Source organism: Hylobates moloch, unplaced genomic scaffold (assembly GCF_009828535.3).
Source record: "Hylobates moloch isolate HMO894 unplaced genomic scaffold, HMol_V3 SCAFFOLD_9, whole genome shotgun sequence".
Classification (NCBI taxonomy): Eukaryota; Metazoa; Chordata; class Mammalia; order Primates; family Hylobatidae; genus Hylobates; species Hylobates moloch.
In genome coordinates, this window is record NW_026652284.1 from 15744492 (window position 1) to 15764249 (window position 19758).

Consider the following 19758-nt stretch of genomic DNA (forward strand, 5'->3'; position numbering starts at 1 on the left):
CATGACATTTGCCTTGATCTGCCCAGGAGGATGGTGCAGGACACTCTCCTCTGTATCCCATAGCACCTGCTATCCACATCCTTCATAGCCAATTCATTTTGCTCTCATGGTAACTGGCTGTGTCACGTTGGTCAAGCAAATAAACTTCTCTGTGCCTCAGTTTCCTAATCTGCAAAATAAGGGCAATAATTGTAGCTGCCATCGTTGGGTTAACATTTGTAAAGACTTTAGAAGAGTGCCTGGTGCTTAATAAATAGTAAATGTTACCCATTATTAAAATAATTATTCTTACCTCATAGGGCTGTTATGAGGATTAGAAGTCAAGTGCTTGTATCGTGCTTGGAACATAGTGAGCCCTAACAAATGAGAGCTATCATCCCCACTGTCTTCATTGTCCCCCTCATCCCCACCATGATCCTCACCATCCCCAACAGCATCCCCACCGTCCCCACTGCCATCTCCATCGTCCCTACCACCATCCCCAATATCCCCACCATCATCCCCATTACCATCCCCACCACTATTTCCACCATTCCCACCATAGTCACCATCACCCCCACCATCCCCATCATCATCCGCACCATTCCCACCATCCTTACCATCACCATCCCAACACCATTCCCACCATCCCTACCATTACCATCACCATCATCCCCACCACCCTTTCCACCATTCCCACCATCTCCAACACCTCCCCCACCATCATCCCCACCATCATCCCCAACATCCCCACCATCATCCCCACCACCATCTCCATTACCATCCCCACCACCTTCTCCACCATCATTCTCACCATCCCCACCACCGTCCCCACCATCCCCACCACCATCTCCACCAACATTCTCACCATTCCCACCACCATCTCCACCATCATCCTCACCACTATCTTCACCATCTCCACCAACATCCCCACCCCCATGCCCACCATCATCCCCACCATCCCACCAGCACCCTCACCATTCCCACCACCATTCCCTTCATCTCCACCCCCATGCCCACCATCATTCCCACCATCAGTTTGCCCACTTGCCTCCTCCAGACTGTGAACCCCTACAGCATGGCTGTGCTTTGGCCATCTCTGATCTCAGTGGGATGCTCAGAATCAGGCATGTAGTAGGTGCTCAGTACAATTTTCTTGGGCAAATGAAGGAAGCAGGGCCCTGGCTTGGGAGCTGTTAAGGAAGGGAAAGGTGTGAGTGAGGTTTAGGAGGGAGAGCTGTCAGGACTGGAGCCCCATGGCTGGGGGTGGGGGTGGTGGGGAGAAGACTCCAGGCTGGTGCTAAGCTGGAAACTGCCCGTACTAGGGGACACCATCCTCTGCAAAGCAACTTCAAAACCCTTTGGATCCAGCCTCTGTTGGAGCAGGTGGGCATTAAAAGGGATTTGGGAAAAAACAGATCCCCTCTGAAGTCAGCTCTCCCTAAGCCTCTGGTCTCAGGGACTGTCCGAAGCCTTGGACTCCACCCGTAGTCGTAGCTGTTGATTCTGTTGTGAGGGGGTCTCTGGGTGGCTCCACCCGTAGTCGTAGCTGTTGATTCTATTGTGAGGGGGTCTCTGGGTGACAAGGCTGTGCACAGTTCCAGGAGGATCTTCTCAACAGCCTGAGATGCGGATGGGGGAAGGGAGAGCCTGGGGAGCAAGCTCAGAGGATGGGAGAATTAGGGAGGGCTTCCTGGAAGAGGTGTTAGGAGCTAGGCTATAAATCTAGAGAAGGGATAGGTGGCACCAGTGGACAGCATAGAATTAGAGAAGAATGAGCTCTGGGTCCTCAGGAGCTCAACCTGTCCACCTCTTGCCACCTGATGCCCCTTCTCTAGTCCCAACTCTCATCAGCCCCATCTAGCCCGCTGCACCTCCCTCTTTCCTGCCCTGCCTCCTTAGCGTCCACTCCCTGCAGAACATCCTGGGCTTAGAACCTTCCAGTGACTCCCACCTCGCTTGGAGTCAAAGCCAGAGGGCACAACTGGCAAACAAGGCTGTGCATCCCAGCCCCTGCCTGCTGCTTCTGTCTTTGATCCCACCCTTCCTGGCCACAGAGGTCTTCTTGCAGCTCCCTAAACCCTGGAGGCAATTTTCCAGCCCAGGGTCTTTGCATAAACTCTCCCCCCCTCCCTCCACCTGGAACGCTCTACTCCTGACTGTGTCTGGGGCTTTCTCATCCGAGGTTTCAGCTACAATGTTGCCTTGTCCAGGAGGCTTTCTCAGACCTCTTTATTTGCTTCCTGTACAGACCTAACCACGATTTATAATTAGGTGTATTGTTTTAAAACTTATTGTCTCCTCTTCACCAATATGTCAGCTTCATGGGGACAAAGCTCTGTCTGGCTCCTTATTGCTACATCCCCAGAGCTCCAGGCGGTGCCTGGCATCTAAATAAGCCTTTAAGTAAAATGGAATTCTGTGCTTTGACATGAGGAAGGGAAATCAAGGAAGGCTCCTTGGAGGAGATGTTTAGAGATGGGAAGAAAATACAGAGAAGAAGATGGGTGGTCAACAGTGAGGACAGGGTTGAGGTGCTCAGAGCTAGGTGGAATGGGCCCAGGGGAGTCCCTTTGCCCTCCCTGGAATATTTTTAGTCCTACCTGAGCCCCGAGAACTTCTGTCTAGGTGTGACCTTGCTCCAGGCAAGCTGTCTTGTAAAATTCCAGAGCCAGGTATACCCAATTCTGCAACGTGGTAGCTGCATGACTGTACAAGTCCCTTAACAGCACTGGGCCTCAGTGACATCATCTGTTAAATGGGTTGGTGATGATAATGGTCAGCATTTATGGAGGGGCCCACATGGTGCTAAGTGCTTTACACATATCAGCTAACTGAATCCTCACTGCTGCCAATGAGACAGGTACTATTGAATCAGAGGCCGGGAGAGAGCTCCATGTGGTTGGTCATACTGGTGAAGAGCTTGATCCAATGCCTGGTGAACTCTCAGCACAAGGGTTACCAGTGAAACTCATGCTGTGGGCATTCGTTTCCCTCGAAGAGGGACAGCCCCAGCGTCCCTGGACGCTGACTAGGACTGAGTCAGGCCCATCCTTGTTAGAGTCTCAACCTTGAGGCTGCCTGCACGGAGTGATGTCTGCAGATATGTGGGTCTCTCTCTGAGCCTGGTCAGGCTTCACGCCCCTCAGAGCCTGCCCTGATGTTACCCCCAGCAGGGCTGTGAGTCACCTGGTTCCACCTCCCTGGCTGGGAGCCTGGCCAGCTGCTTTTGTGCCTCACATTTTTATGCCAGTTAATTACAGCCATTACTGCCATTATGAAAAAGTTATGTGATCTCAGGCAGGTCTGGGAGGCCCCGAGGCGCCTGAGGGATCTGCCATCCACGGATGTTTGAGAGGAGGCTCTCCCATGCCTGCCTGTTCTGTCTTCCACTGGACTTTTAACCTTTTGAGGTTAAAGATGGTATCCCCCATTAGGCTGGTGTCCTGGACAAAAATTCTAAAAGAATCTTTTAAAAGGCATGACTGAGCTGGTAAGACTGTAGAGGAAGCGCTCAAAAGCCAAAAAAAAAAAGAATGTGTACACAAATCAAGATGGAGTGAACCCTCGACTGGAGGCTGGCCTAAAAGATTCCTGTAAACTAGAGCTTTGTTGTTCTTTAAGTTGTGGTCAACTTTACGTAGATTAGAATTCACCCTTTTTAGTATAAAGTTCTTTGAGTGTTGACAAATGCATAGAGTTGTGTACCGGCCATCACAATCAAGGTATGGAAGTTTAATGTCTCGTCAATGTCCCTGAGTCCTTTGGAAGTCAATATCTGTTCTCACCTCTGCCTCCTGGCAAACACTGATCTGTCTCCTCTTCCTATATTTTTGCCTTTTCCAGGATGTCACAAAACTGGAATCATCCAGCAACATGTTGTCTTTTGAGTCTGACTTTCACTTAGCATAAGGCAATTGAGATTCATCCGTGTTGCATTTCTAAGTGTGTTAGTATTGTGCAGATGTGCCACAGTCTGTTGATCCACTCACTTGCTGAAGAATATCTGAGCTGTCTTCAGCTTTTGGCTATTATGTATTTTATTTATTTATTTATTTAGACGGTCTCTCTCTGTCTCCCAGGCTGAAGTGCAATGGCGTGATCTTGGCTCACTGCAACCTCCACCTCCCAGGTTCCAGGGATTCTGGTGCCTCAGCCTCCAGAGTAGCTGGGATTACAGGTGTGTGCCACCACGCCCAGCTAATTTTTGTATTTTTAGTAGAGAAAGGGTTTCACCATTGTTGGCCAAACTGGTCTCAAACTCCTATCCTCAAATGATCCGTCTGCCTCAGCCTCCCAAAGTGCTGGGATTACAGTGCGAGTCACCGGGCCCGGCCTCATTTATTGATTTTTAAGACAGAGTCTTGCTCTGCTGCCCAGGCTGGAGTGCAGTGGTACAATCATGGCACTGCAGCCTCAAACTCCTGAGCTCAAGCAATCCTCCTACCTCAGCCTCCCGAGTAGTGGGGACTTCAGGTGTGTGCCACCAGGCCCTGCTAATTATCCTTTATTTTTTGTAGAGACAGGGTCTCACAATGTTGCCAAGGCTGGTCTCAAACTCCTGAGCTCAAGCAATCCTCCCACCTCGGCCTCCCAAAGTGCTGGGATTACCGTTGTGGGCCACCGCGCCCAGCTTCTTTTTTTTTTTAAGTACACTTGGAAGAGGGCCTAGTGGGTGACTTGTGAGATGAAGTGCCAGATACTTTCAACAACCTGGATTAATCAAAAAAACATTTTGCAGAGAGAAAGAAGCAAGACGCAAAAGAATACCAGGTCTATGATTTCATGTATACTTATTTGCGGGACAGGCAAAAATCTAGTCTATAGCCACAGAATGCATGTGAGTGGTTGCTTGGGGACAAGAGTTGAGAGAGGGATTGACTGCAAAGGGAAAAGGGACCTTTTGGGGCTAGTGAAAATGTTGTAGCTCTTGATTGGGGGCGGTGGTTACGTGAGTTTATACATTTGTCAAAACTCATCAAACCGGCCGGGCGCGGTGGCTCACGCCTGTAATCCCAGCACTTTGGGAGGCCGAACCGGGTGGATCACAAGGTCAGGAGTTCGAGACCATCCTGGCTAACACGATGAAACCCCGTCTCTACTAAAAATACAAAAAATTAGCCAGGCATGGTGGCAGGCGCCTGTAGTCCCAGCTACTCAGGAGGCGGAGGCAGGAGAATGGTGTGAACCCGGGAGGTGGAGCTTGCAGTGAGCCGAAATGGCGCCACTGCACTCCAGCCTGGGCGACACAGCAAGACTCTGTCCCAAAAAAAAAAAAAAAAAAACCTCATCAAACCATACACTTAAAATGGATGCTTTTACTGTATGTAAATTATACTTCAATAAAGTTAATTTTATTTATTTATTTATTTGAGACAGAGTCTCACTCTGTCACCCAGGCTGGAGTGCAGTGGCACAATCTCAGCTCACTGCAGCCTCTGCCTCCTGGGTTCAAGTAATTCTCCTGCCTCAGCCTCCCAAGTAGCTGGGATTACGGGCGCCCGCCACCACGCCCAGACAATTTTTGTATTTTTAGTAGAGACAGGGTTTCACCATGTTAGCCAGGACGGTCTTGAACTTCTGACCTCAAGTGATCCTCCCACGTCAGCCTCCCAAAGTGCTGAGATTACAGGTGTGAGCCAATGCGCCCAGCCCTAAAGTTAATTTTAAAACTAAAAAGGCATTTATCAGGATGAGAGGTCTAGCTGGGGTCACTTTTCAGAACTTTTTCTTTCACATGCTGATCATGCCCCTTATCTATTTATTTATTATTTTTATTCCATTTAGAAAGAGGGTCTTGCTCTGTCACCCAGGCTAGAGTGCAGGGGCACGATCTTGGCTCACTGTAGCCTAGAACTCTGGCCTAAAGTGATCTTCCCACCTCAACCTTGCAAGAAACTGGGACCACAAGTGTGTTCCACCACACCCAGCTTATAAAGAAAAAAATTTTTTTAGGGAGGGTTTGTGGCATGGGGTCCCACTATGTTGCTCAGGCTGGTCTTGAACTCCTGACTTCAAACAATCCTCCTGTCACCACACCTGGTGATCATGCTCCTTCTTGAGACCCTCTCTGTTCTGGGACATCCCACTTTCTCTTGGGTTTTCTCCTACCTCCCTGGCTCCTTTGTTCTCCCCAAACTCTAAACGTTGGAGGGCCTCAGGGCTCTGTCCTTGGGCCCCATCTCTCTCCTACCTACACTCACTCCATAGGAGATCTCTGGCTTTGAAATTGTCTGCCCACTCCCACAATCCTATGTCCAGCCCAGACCTCTGGCTTTGGACTCCAGTGAGATTAACAAGTCCCCTCCCCTGTGTCACCCCTTGGAGGTCTAATAGGCACCTCAACCTCACACCTGCAAAACCACCCTCCTGATGTCCAGCCCTGCAAACTTCCCCTGCCTGAGACTTCCCCATCCTTCTAGGTGCTTGTGCCAAAACCATGGAGTCATCCACTCCTCTCTTCCTCTCACACCCCACAGCTTATCTATCAGTGAACCCTGTCGGATCTACCTCCAAAAAAATCATCTCTGACTGTTTATTACCTGCTCCACTACTTCCTCCCTGGTCCAAGCCACCATTGCTTCTTGCCAGGATTATGATTGCTTTTCTGACTGGTGTCTCTGCTTTCTACCGTTGCCTCCCTATAATCTGTGGTCAGCAAAGCAGCCAGAGGGATTCTGCCAAGTTATGCCTCTCCTCTGCTCAAACCCTTCCGGCAACTCCTCATCTCACTCGGAGGAAGCTGACCCTTCCTTTGGCCTATAAGGTCAACATGATTCTGCCTTTCATTTCTCTGACTTCATCCCCTAGCACTCTGGTATGGTTTGGCTGTGTCCTCACCCAAATCTCATCTTGAATTGTAGGTCCCATAATTTCCACATATTGTGGGAGGAGCCCAGTGGGAGATAATTGAATCGTGGGGGCAGTTCCCCCCACTGTTCTCATGGTAGTGAATAAGTCTCACGAGATCTGATGATTTTATGAAGGGTTTCCCCTTCGGCTTGGTTCTCATTCTCTCTCTTGCCTGCCACCATGTAAGATGCGCTGTTTGCCTTCTGCCATGATTGTGAGGCCTCCCCAGCCATGTAGAACTGTGAGTCCATTAAATCTCTTTTTCTTTATAAATTACCCAGTCTCAGATATGTCTTTATCAGCAGTGTGAAAACAGACTAATACATAACCTGTCCATTCCCCTCCCCTACCCCTGTGCCACACTAGCCTCCCAGTGGTTCTTTGAATGAGTCAACCATGGTCCTGCACTTGCTGCTCCCTCTTCTGGGTCTGAGACTCTCCAGGTGTCCCCATGGCTGTGTCCTTGCATCCTTCAGGTCACTCTTAGTTTGCTTTGCTAGAGAGGCTTCCCGACCCCTGTAGAAATCAGTGCCGTTGCCCCACTCTGTGTGCTAGTCATCACCGAGGCAAACATCGATCACCTGGCTGAGGCAGTGTTCATCAGTTTTCACTTGTTATGGGTTGAATTGTGTCCCTGCTACTCACCTAAAATTCACATGCTGGAATCCTAACCCCTAATACCTCAGAATGTGACCTTATCTGGAGACAGGGTCTTTACAGAGGTAATCACATTAAAATGAAGTTGTTAAGGTGGGCACTAATCCAATGTGACTGGTGTCCTAATAAAAAAGGGTAAATTTGGAGAGACATGCACACAGGGAGACACTGTGTGAACACGAAGACGGTCATCTATAAGCCAAGGAAAGAAGCCTGGAATAGCTCTGGTATGATTAAGCTTTGTGTCCCCACTCAAATCTCATCTTGAATTGTAATCCCCATAATCCCCATAATCTCTGCATGTCAAGGGAGAGACCAGGTGGAGGTAATTGAATCATGGCGGCAGTTTCTCCCATGCTGTTCTCGTGATAGTGAGTGAGTTCTCATGAGATCTGATGATTTTATAAGGGGCTCTTCCTCCTTCACTTCTCCTTCCTGTCACCTTGTGAAGAAGGGGCCTTTCTTCCCCTTAGCCTTCCGCCATGATTTTAAGTTTCCTGAGGCCTCCCCAGCCACGTTGAACTGTGAGTCAGTTAAACCTCTTTCCTTTACAAATTACCCAGTCTTGGGCAGTTCTTTCTTGCCGTATGAAAATGGACTAATACAAGCTCCTTCTCTCACAGCCCTCAGAAGGAACCAACCCTACCAACAATTTGATTTTGAACTTTCAGCCTTCAAAACGGTGAGAAATTTGGGAACAAATTTCTGTTGTTTAAGCGACTCAGTTGTGATACCCGGTTATGACAGCCCTAGGACATTGACACAGCACTGTAAAGTTACTCCCCCTCCCCACCTGTCCACATTCTCCTCAGTAGATCTACATAAATTATTCTTCTCCATGGACAATATATGTTTTAGTCATACGTTTGTTCGCTTAGCCATTTGTTTATTGTCTGTCTCCCCGAACCAGACTCTAATGCCGAGGGTATGTATTTTTGACTCTTTGATTCACTGCCATATTTTAGCACCTAAAACAGAGCCTGGTGCACAGTAGCCACTTAAATATTTGGATGAACAAAATTAATGAGCCAGCAATGACAATAATTGGAAATGGACTGGAATAAATTATCTAGTTGAAAAACATATATTGTGAGAATGGATGAAAAAGCAAAACTTTGTACTAGAGTAAAATATAAAATCAGGCCGAGTGTGGTGGCTCATGCCTGTAATCCCAGCACTTTGGGAGGCCAAGGCAGGTGGATCACTTGAGGTCGGGAGTTTGAGGCCAGCCTGGCCAACATGGTGAAACCCCGTCTCTACTTAAAAAATACAAAAATTAGCTGGGCGTGGTGGCACGTGCCTGTAATCCCAGATACTCAGGAGGCTGAGTAGGAGAATCGCTTGAATCTGGGAGGTAGAGGTTGCAGTGAGCCAAGATTGCACCACTGCACTCCAGCCTGGGTGACAGAGTGAAACTCTGTCTCAAAAAAAACTATATATATATATACACACATGCAAATATACAATCATAGGAAGTAGAGAAGCAAAAGAATAGTAAAAGACATACCAAAAAAAAAAAAAAAAAAAAAAAGCCAACCCAAAGGAAGTAGGTTCAGCTTTAATAAATGTGGATAAGACAGGCTTTAAAGTAAAAACGTTGTAAGGAAACAAGGGAGTTACCATATAATGTTAAAAAGGTTTACTACATTGGAATACTGCAACAATTATGAACTTGTATGATCTAATAACGTAAGTTCAGAATATATAAAGCTGGGTTTCCTGGGTTTTCTTTTTGCCTCACATATCCCAAATTGGAGAGGCAGCAACCCCAAAACATCAAGGGATGCAGACAAATAAGCCCCAAGAAAAGCTGGCTCTTTCTAGCCAAAGGACCAGGAAGAAGCAGCTGAGAAAGACAAACTTTCAGATGATAACTGCTCTACTCCAGCCAAACACTGCAGAAAAAACTGTGACCTTAGCCTTACCTTTCCAGGGAAGTCTGAGTGGGGAACTTTGACTTCTACCTTTTCCAGACTACAAAGAGATGCCTCAACTTTTCAGCTGTGGTGACATCAGAGAAGGCCGAGGAGCTGGACTTTGATTCTCACTGGGTGATAATGAGTACCTTCATAACTCCATAATATCAGTAGGCCATGTGGTGGGGGCGCCTGATTGTCCACCTCTACACTGCAGCAATGAGGGGCTGACTGAGGTGGTAGCAGAGGAGCCCTAGAATTGCATCAGGGCTTTCACTTCTGTCCAAAGACAATAGAAAGAGCAAAATTATGATAAACACAATGAACTTTCTTCTCCTAAGCTATCTACATTATGTTTGATGGTTGAAGCAAAAATCGTAACACTGTCTGATGTGATTTTGAATGTATGTAGATAAAATATTTAAGACAATTATAAATGGGGAAAAAACAATGTAAAGAGAGACAAGTTTTCCATACTTCACTCAAGCTGTTAAGATGATAATACCAGTAGACTGTGTTCCGTTGTGTATACATAATGTAATACCTAGAGCAACCACTAAAAAAATTCGTACAAAGAGATACACTAAAAAACACTATAGATGATTTAAAAATTATAAAAAATAGTTCAAGTAACCCACAAATTATAGACTGATTTGGGTTCTTCATTTCTTGTGTTATGGCTCCGTGGCGCACTGGAGGCTGGCTCTGGAGAGCAGATAATGCACAGATAGTTTCCCTATCTGTCAAAACAGGGAGGCCCATCCCTGGCTGGCCTCACTCCTGGACTGTGAAAAGGCGTAAGGGAGGCAGTGTGTGACGGTGCCTTGCCAGGAGTGAGCAGCATGCTGGTAGGGAAGCAGCATATGACAGTGCTTTGCCAGGAGTGAGCAGCGTGCTGGTAGGAAAGCAGCGTATGACAGTGCCTTGCCAGGAGTGAGCAGTGTGCTGGTGAAGAGTGGCTCTCAGCCCCTGGTGACCCTCCCCATATCCCCCAGCCCAGACCTCTCATCTCAGCTCTGGCCTCCCACCCTGGCCACGTCTCCTTCTGGCTCCATGAGGCACAAAACCCAACCTGCCCTTTTTGTCTCCTGAGAGAGCACGTCCAGAACACGCCAGAGACTGTCTCTTCCTGGTTTGCAAACTCATACCACTAGTAAAGCTCCTTTCTGCTATTTAGCTATCCTGGTGGTCTTTTGGGCAACATGCTTGTCTGGGAAGAGCTGTCTTGTAATCTCTGCATCTGCATCAGACTCTGCCAGCCCTAGATTGGGAGTTCTGAGAGGACATGGGCTTCGTCCCACCCCAGCAGCAACATGCCGGGTTGGGGACACATGTGAGGTATGTGGTGCAGCCCTGAGCAGCCTCAGGCAGACTCCCTGTATCCTTGTTCCCAACCTCCTCCCTCCCTGGGTCAGAAGCCTGGGGCAGGAGGCCAGGCAGATCACAGCATCCATGCCTAGATGCTCCATGACCCCCAGGAGCCAGAAGTGCTGTCTGCTGAAGGCTCTGGAAACCCGGGATCAGCCTATGAGGCACCAGGGCCACCTTGGAGGGTGGAAATGAGGACCTCAGGCCCCAGAGGGCATGCAGGCGAGGTGAAGTTCAGGAGAGGTAAGCCTAAGGACCCTCAGAGCCATCACACTATGCCCTCCACCCAAATGATGCAGACAGGAAAACTGTGGCCTAGACTGGACCACCACGGCCAAAGAGGATCTTTGTCTTGTCTTGTCCCACACTCAGGAAGTGTCCCCCTCTTCCCAGCCTGCTGTATCCCAGGACACAGGGCGTATGTGTGGAGGAGGAAGGGCTGCGGGGTGAGGCGGCCCACACTCTGGCTCAGGACAGGGATGGGACCGGGACACACGGGAAAATAGTCTGGGCGTCCTGGGTAATGGCAGGAGCATGAGCTCAGGGTCAGGTGGCTGTCCTGGATGACCTGTGGGACTCTCTTCCTCTCTGAGCCATGCTTTGCTCAACTGTCCCTTCCTTGTGGGATGCAAGAGGCCACGGCGAGCGAAGGCGTGTGCCAAGAGCTGCCACTCAATGTGAGTCAGTGTGCTGGCCCCTCTGTCCCTTTCTCCAGGGGGCCTAGGACTTTTGGGGGGAGCCTGAGGACATGCTTTACTGATGTCACTGTCGCGAGTGTACAAATGGCCACCCTGCTGCTTGTCGGTTCTGTGTGGGCATCCAGGCTGGAGAGCAGGGGGTGGGGAGATGGAGATGCCACCAGCAGGGGCCTGGTTCCTAGAAGAGAGGGCGAGTTTGGGTGGTCCCAGAGGTGCCCTTCCCAGAAAAGAGAGCAGGAGGCAGGAGGTGGGCATGGAGAATGTGGAGGGCGGTGTTGACAGTTTCTAGAGTGTTCGCCACCACCCATCTGATAAGACCTGGAGCCTCATTACCAAAGACTTACTGAGATTCGCTTTGTTTTCTTATGAGCCAGGCAAGGTGCCAGGGGAAGCGGCTTCCAGCCTCAGGCTCTGCAGCTGGCTGCTGTGTGACCCAGAGCCAGGCACTGCACCTCTCTGGGCCTTAGGCTCCTTATCCGTGACCTTCCTGCCTGCATCCTAACATTCAGTGTCATTGGCCGAGTTACCCAATGGCTCCCAGCCTCAGTTTCTTCATCTGCACATTAGGGATAAGTACAGCCATCCACCTGGGAGGCTTCAAGGGGGCGTGGCCCCAGCACCCAGCCCATGCACAAGTTCAGTGATCATTACCTGTCTCCCCCAGCCCTGCCTGAGTGCCGGGATCAGCAGGCTTGGGAAGGGGAGCCCCCAGGGATGTGGAAAACGGAGAGGGAGCACGTCGGCTCTGGGGCCTCAGGGCTGCTGGGCTCTGTTCTGCCTGTCTGGGAGCTGTCTCCTGCTCTCCCTTGCAGTGTCTCTGTCTCTCTTTGTTCTGTTCCTCCCTCTGTCCTTCAGTTTGTCCGTCTCCATCTCAGTCTCTGGTTGTCTCAGTCTCTCTTTGCACCTCACTGTCTCTGCCTTTCTCTGCATCTCTCTTCCTTTCCCAGGCTTTCTCTCTCTCTTTTGTCCCTGTTTTGGGCTTTCTCTGTCTCTGTCTCTCTGTTTTCCAGTCTGCTTCTTTCTGGCTCCATTCATTTCTCTGTATGCCTTCGTCCCCTGCACTCCCATTCTCCTCCCATGCTGTCCTCTCTGGGGTCCCCTCTGGCTTCACTGAGCCACAGGCCCAGGCTGGGGTGTGAAGAAGCAGGAGCTCCCCTGTCAGATGACGCTGGGTGCCCCAGTCAGGGCGATGGGGGCCAGACAAAGAGCTTGCTGAGGGGCGGCTGAATCCTCTTCCCAGGGAACGTGGGGGCTACTGGCCAGCTGTGGGATGGGTGGCTGAGAACTCTCAAACCACTGCAAATCTAGATGTTTTTCACTTACATCAGCTTCCTGATCCCCCTGAGCCAAAGGCCTAGAAGTTCCTTGTCCCTGTCCTTTTGCAATGTGCAGTCTTACCAGAGTGACAAGGGGAACAGAGTTGAAACAGATGGTTTCCCAGCATAGGAGCCTGTGGGGGCTGCTTAGAGAACAGCACATTCCCTGGGAGCCAGAGCCATCTGGGAGGGCTTCCTGGAGGAGGCAGATCATGAGGGATCAGGATGGGGACTAATATGTACTGAGTGCCTGGTGGTGCTTTATAAATATCAGCAGATTGGGAGATAAGCACAGCCACCTCCCTGGGAGGTGTCAAGGGGCATGCATTGTAAAGGCCCAGAGTGGTGAAGCATCCACCATGGTCACCCAGCTGGTGAGTGGTAGCCTCGGGTGGGGCCTGCCACTGTCTCCATGCTCTATCCACTACTGGTGTGGCTTGCCCCACTTGTGACCATTGTTTCTTCCTCTCCACCCCCAGTGCCACTTCCTCTCTCCCTCGTTGTAGGGGAAAGAACATGGGCTGTGTGGCCTTGGGCCAATTGCTTGCCCTCTCTGGGCCTTCTTATTGGTGACAGACAGACTGGTGACTTTCTGAGAGGATCTATGCAACCTCAGGCTCCTGCACCTGGGTTACAGGGTCTTCTGGAGGGGAAGAGATGAGCAGGTAGGCTTTGACACCTGCCTGCTTTGTCCTGAGTGTCTACTACGTCATCTGCTTTAAATGCAAAGCCCCTGGGACTTGCTAGTTATCTCTAAGCCTTCTCCTTTCCCGACTTTCTGGGAGTGTGTGTACCCCCATTCCCTCACCCCAGCCATCAGGGCCCTTTCTGAGATGGGCCTCCTTCCTAGCTCTGGGCTAGGCCCCAACCCTGGCCCTTTCCAATGCCAGCAGGAACTGGAAGGTCCGTACTCATGCCCTGGGAGGCTCCAGGCTCTAAGGGGTGCTGAGTGATGGAGTTGGGCGGCCGGTGCTCAGAGGACCTTAATGGTGTGGGGACAGCTGGAAACTGGTTGTCTCTTGAACCCTCTTGCCACCAGGCCTCTGTCCAGGAGGGCTGCTGGGGGCCAAGGGGCCAGACACCAGACAGTCACACCTGTGGCTGAAGTCAGGAGTGTGTGACACAATGGGAGGGGCTGGGGCTGGCAGTCCCTGCAGCCTAAAGGCACCAGCAACCCATGAGGGGACACAGGCACCCTCTGGCCTCATCCTCCTTGGAGCCAGTGGGATGTAGCAACTAAAATACAAGCTCTGCAGTTTCATGGACCAGAGTTGCATCTCTGCTTCCATCCTAATTAGCAAGAGACCTTGGTCACGTTGCTTAAACTCTGACGCTAGATTTTCCCCCTCTGCAAAGCAGGGACAATAGCAGTGCTCCCCTCCCGGGTCAGTTGCAAGGATTAAGGATGATGTCTGCAAAGTGCTCAGTCAGAGCCGGCATACCATAAGTGCTCAATAAATGCTGGCTCCCATTATTAGTATCCCTTCCCTCCACGCCCTCAGCACATCCCTTTATCATGGTGGAATAACCAACTGCCTGGTAACAACATGTTCACACTTCCATGCTCCCCATCAACCATGCTCACCATCAACCATGCTCACCTATAAGGCAGGCTGTGACCAGCTGCTCTTCGTCTATTCATTGCCTGGCCCATGCTGGGGGCCCAAGAAATGTCTGCTGAATAAACAAGTGATTTTGGGAAAGGTGCTGAGCCCTTCTGTCCCTTGAAGGTCTTGCGAGATAGTGTCTCGCCAGCAACCTGGATCGTGAGAACCACAGCGGATGGGCCAGATCTAGATGGGGAGTCTCTACTAGGCAGAGCTGCTCCTGTGAAAGAAAAGGAAGTTTTTCAAGAAACCATGGCAGGGGGCCCAAGAATCCAAGTTGCTAACTCTGGGGCCGGTTTTCTGTCTTTTATCTCGGTTTGCCTCTCCCTAGCTGTGTGGTTTATGGCAAGTCACTCTGTGCCTCTGTCTCCACGTGTTCAAGGAGGCAGCCGGTCCAAGGGGCCTTCGTTGAAGGGGCTGCCGAGATGTGAGCCCTGCATTGGGGGATGCCCCATAGAGGTGCTGCCCCCCACCCCCTTTCCAGGTATGAGTGTCCCCCAGCTCTGAGTGAATCAGTAGGAGATGCTGGACCTGGGCCGATTCTCACAGTGGGACCTCAACTCTAGCCCCAGGTTGGCTGACGTTAAAGGACTTTGGGTCGCTGTTCTGGCAGCTGCAAGGAAGAGCCAGTGTCAGGGAGGGAAACCCCACATTTCCTGGCACTATTCAAACAAAGGTTTGGTTAAAACAAAGAATTCTCATGGAGAAGAGTCTGAAGGACCCAAAACATCTATTTCTGTAGACATCCCATCCCAAAATAAACCCATGGATCAAGCCAGACCCAAATATAAGGATGCTGTGAACCACATGGTTCAATATTCCACACTTTCCCCATCCATTAAACCCCACCCAGGGTGGGAAGGGATGTATTTCCCTCAGTTCTCAGGGCCTAGAAAAGCAGGGCTTTTTTCCCTCAACTGGTTGAGTTTTACTTTGTGAGCACCATGATTCCTAAAACCGGTTATATTTTCTTTTTCTCCTGGGCCGCCAGGGAACTCACAGCGAAATCTACCAACCAAAGAGGATGTCCAGACCTGTCTTTTTCTTTTTTTCTTTTTTTTTTTTTAGAACAACTCAGCAAAATAAAATTCCTGTTTATTGTTGGACAACATTGTTTCACACATACATCAAACAGGCCAAAAAAAATAAACAGCAACTTCATAGACAAAAAAGGAAAAAAAAGAAACCTTTTATCTTTGGCCCTTTTAACCATCTCATACAAACCAACTACTTATAGTACAGCTAAGTACATACACAAAAAAGTTACTGGAATGCTCGGAATAAGATTGTTTTTTCTGTTGTCATTTTTGCTTTTTTTACAAGGTTTTTTTTCCCCTTTGAGATTATAAGGAACATGGTCACACCACAAGTAAAGTCAGAAGTAGGACAGAGAACGCTGTGAAGGCTGGTTTGGTCATCCGAGATCATTAAAAATGGCTGACCCTAACAATATGTACAAAAATATAAAATGTAAATAAAAAATACAAACAAATTTCCTTTTTAAAGTACTTTTAAGAAAAAAAGGCCGGGCGCGGTGGCTCACGCTTGTAATCCCAGCACTTTGGGAGGCCGAGGCGGGCGGATCACGAGGTCAGGAGATCGAGACCACGGTGAAACGCCGTCTCTACTAAAAATACAAAAAAATTAGCCTGGCGTGGTGGCGGGCGCCTGTAGTCCCAGCTACTTGGAGAGGCTGAGGCAGGAGAATGGCGTGAACCTGGGAGGCGGAGCTTGCAGTGAGCCGAGATCGCGCCACTGCACTCCAACCTGGGTGACAGAGCGAGACTCCGTCTCAAAAAAAAAAAAAAAAAAAAAAAAAGAAAAAGAAAAAAAGCAGGGCCTTGGAAGTTTTGGTTCTTTTTTCCTCCCCGGTTGCAAATTCTCATGGTTTGGGTTGGGTGGTGGAGAGCACGTGTCATCTGTGGGTGGCACTGCCCACGGTGGGCGGGCGGGCCTCTCTACTCGAAGGTGACCACGTTTAGATCCTGAGACGGGAAGTGGAGGGTGAATAGGTCACGGCGGCCTTTTTTTTTTAGTTTAACTTTTCCTTTTTTGCTGTCTAGTCATCCTCGTCTGTCTTCTGCTTCCTGGTATCGACATCGTCATCCTCATCATCTTCAGCTGCCCGCTTGCCCGTAGCTGACTCAGCTTCCTCATCTTCATCTCCATCCTCTTCCTCACCATCACCTTCTTCTTCCTCCTCCTCTTCCTCCCCACCTTCTTCCTCTTCTTCATCTACCTCATTGTCAGCCTCCTGCTCCCCATTTTCCTCATTAGCATTCCCCTTAGCAGGGGCGTCTCTTCCATTTTCCGCCTCTTCCACAACTTCCTTCTTCTCCTTTAAGTCCTTGGTGGTGATTTCGGAGCTGGTGTCTACGGCTGCGTCTGACATGGTGGGGCACGCCAGTGATCCGATGCAGGGGATTAAAAAGAAAGCGGGAGTTCAGGGACTGGCGAGGAGCGCGGCCTAGGCGGCTGCAGTGAGCAAGAAGGCGGATGAGGAACAATGCAAAGATGGCTTTTCAGAGCAGCCAGTCCTGTCTTTTTCTTTCTTCCCTCATTCTTTGACTTAATTTCCTCACTTGAAAAAAAAAAAAAAAAAAAACAAAAAACACCTTATTCAGGGAATACTTTATGGGCAGTCTTAATTTTTTTTATTAGGATGTGGGATGTAAATCCATAAAAGAAGTAGAAATGCTGAGCCTTCCTGTGGAGTGGGTGCTGGAGGGGAAAAGGTAGAGTTAGGGGAGGGAAGGGGAGGGCAGGAAGGTTGGTGATGGGCAGAGATTCACAGAGACTCCCAGGTCAGGGAGCAATCACCCAGTCGGGGCAGCAGGAATGCCCAGAGGAATTTTGGTCGGGACAGAGGTCAGGCACTGAGTGAAGAGAGGTCCCTCAGGGGTCTGGTCTCAGGGGCCTTGAATGCCACGCAAAGTGTCTGTGTCTTGAGCATCAACTATATGCCAGGCACCTTTTACATATATTATTTCTTACTTCTAAATTATTCCAGATTTTAAGCCAGGTGCAGTGGCTCACACCTGTAATCTCAGCATTTTGGGAGGCGGAGGCAGGCAGATAACCTGAAGTCAGGAGTTCGAGACCAGCCTGGCTAACACGGCAAAACCCCCTCTCTACTAAAAATACAAAAATTGCCTGGGTGTGGTGGTACACGCCTGTAATCCTAGCTACATGGCAGGCTGAGGCAGGAGGATTGCTTGAACCTGAGTGGCAGAGGTTGCAGTGAGCTGAGATTGTGCCACCAAGCTCTAGCCTGGACTACAAAGTGAGACTCCATCTCAAAATAATAAATAAATAAATAAATCTATCAATCTAGATTTTACCAATTAGGAGACTGAGCCTCAGAGAAGTTAAATCACTTGTCCAGAGCCCTGAAATTGGAGAAGCAGCTGCGCCCAGATTGGAACCCTAGATGGTAGGGCCCCTTAGTCCTCCTTTATGTTGGGGGGATCCAGGGAAGGCTTTTCAGCAGGGGAATGATGCAATTGGATACACATGTCAGGGGGAACACGACTGCTTGTGGCAAGGAACGCAGTAAGCCTGGGGCCAGGGAGACCAGGAGCTGCTGAGGTCTCAGCCCAGAGATGGTGGCTGGAACCAGGATGGTGACGGTGGAGGTGAGGGTGGGGGCAAAGAGGAAGGGAAGGGTCAAGAGATGTTTGGGAGGTAGAGCTGATGATCAGGAGGGGTGCGGGAGTGGGAGGGAGAGGTTGCCTGGGCTGGCTTGGGCGGCTAGGGTGGAGGTTTCGCCATTTGCTGAGATGGGAGAAGCCAGCTGGGGGCAGGGAAGGAGCTGATGTGCTTGGAGGCTGCTGAGTTGGCCACCTGTGGGGATGACTCACCTGGTCACAGCCCCCCAAGGCAGAGGACACATGCCTGCTCAGCTGGGGCTGTGCCATGTCCCACCCTGCCCCATGAACGGTATCATTAACACTGCTGATGCTGCCACATGGAGCCTTGGATGTCCCCAGACCCAAGGAGGGAGTTGGTAATTCCTGCAGGTCCACACAGCCCAGCAGAGCCTGGTCTGGAGTGTGGATGCTGAGGGGATAGTGTGGATTGAGTTGGGTGACTCATGGTCCTTACCACTTCCTGCCATTAGAGCCTCCGGCCCACCCCCGGCCCTGTGGGAATCAGTGGGTACCCTATTTTCTCACAATGGCCAAGTCAGAACCCCCAAGGCTTCTCCCCCATTCACCAGGAGGTCCAGGATCCTGCCCTCGGTGCCAGGAGCACAGGAAGGGGTTGGGTCAACATAGGGAACTGAGCAGACTCAGCAGATGTCAAGGACTCTGACTTCTGGAACGGTACCTGTATATAAAAAGTGCCTAATAGATGTTTGTTGAATGAATGAAGACTTTGGATCCAAATCTGGCTTCTTGTGACTTTACTGTGTCACCTTGGGTGAGTCACTGCTTCTCTCCGTGCTGTGGTTTACCCAGCTGGAAAGTGAAGGGGCTGGATTGATAGTTTCGGGGGCCCTTCCAGCTTGAAGTTGGAGGATCCTGGAGAGCAAGTGGAACTGTCCCTGTGGTACCCAGGGGTGCTGGGAGGGGAGAACGGCCTCAGACAGGGGGTTACTAGAACTGGGCTCTGTTGATCCTCCCTACCTTCCTCCATGGGGTCCTAGGTGAGCTCAGGCACAGCAGGCAGCGTGTGTGTGTGTGTGTGTGTGTGTGTGTGTGTGTGTGTGTGTGTGTTAGGGAGAGGTCCCCCGGACCAGAAGAGCCCACAGCTGGTGTCGGCAACACAAGCAGACCCAGAACCTACCCCAATTGGTCCCAAAGCCTGAGGCAGGCAATTTCCATGCCTTGATGGTGCCAAGGCTCACTGGGGCCCACACTGCTTACCCTCAAGGGCATCAAATGACTTCCCCAGCCAGAGTTATTCCCTCCACCCCTCTCCTTACCCACCAACACAAAATAACCAATGCTGGGGGCTCAAACTCATGGCCCAAGAGCTAGGTCTGGCCTACCGATGGGTTTTGTTTGACCTCAGTATTCTGTTTCTGAGAAACACTGACTTAATGCATGAACCCAGCAGGCTCTGTTCCCTCTGCAGCAGTTACCACCCCTCCCTATTTTCTCCCAGCTGGTAGCGTCACACATTTCTATTATCTGCCTGCCCTCCTGAAGTTGTCTGAGTTTGGAAACTCTGATCCAGCTTAACAATCCATTTTGTAAATAGGGAGACTGGGGGGTTGTCAGGGGTGATCCTAGTGTTTCCGGATGAACGAGGTCAGGCTGCTTGCTCTTGTGGTCCAATAAGGAGATGCAGACAGACTGAGAAAGAAGGGAGTTTATTTCTGCAACCGGTTACAGGGAGAAGGTTGGAGTAACTCACCAGA

At 50.1% G+C, this 19758-nt stretch overlaps 1 protein-coding gene across 1 annotated transcript; it reads right to left on the minus strand.

Moving 5' to 3' along the window:
• Positions 1-16235: 16235 nt before the first annotated feature.
• Positions 16236-16852, minus strand: LOC116812990 (prothymosin alpha-like). Its single transcript, XM_032759078.2, has one exon. It carries the CDS (start codon positions 16783-16785, stop codon positions 16453-16455), a length of 333 nt encoding a protein of 110 aa, XP_032614969.1. The 5' UTR covers positions 16786-16852; the 3' UTR covers positions 16236-16452.
• Between the last annotated feature and the right edge of the window lie 2906 nt (positions 16853-19758).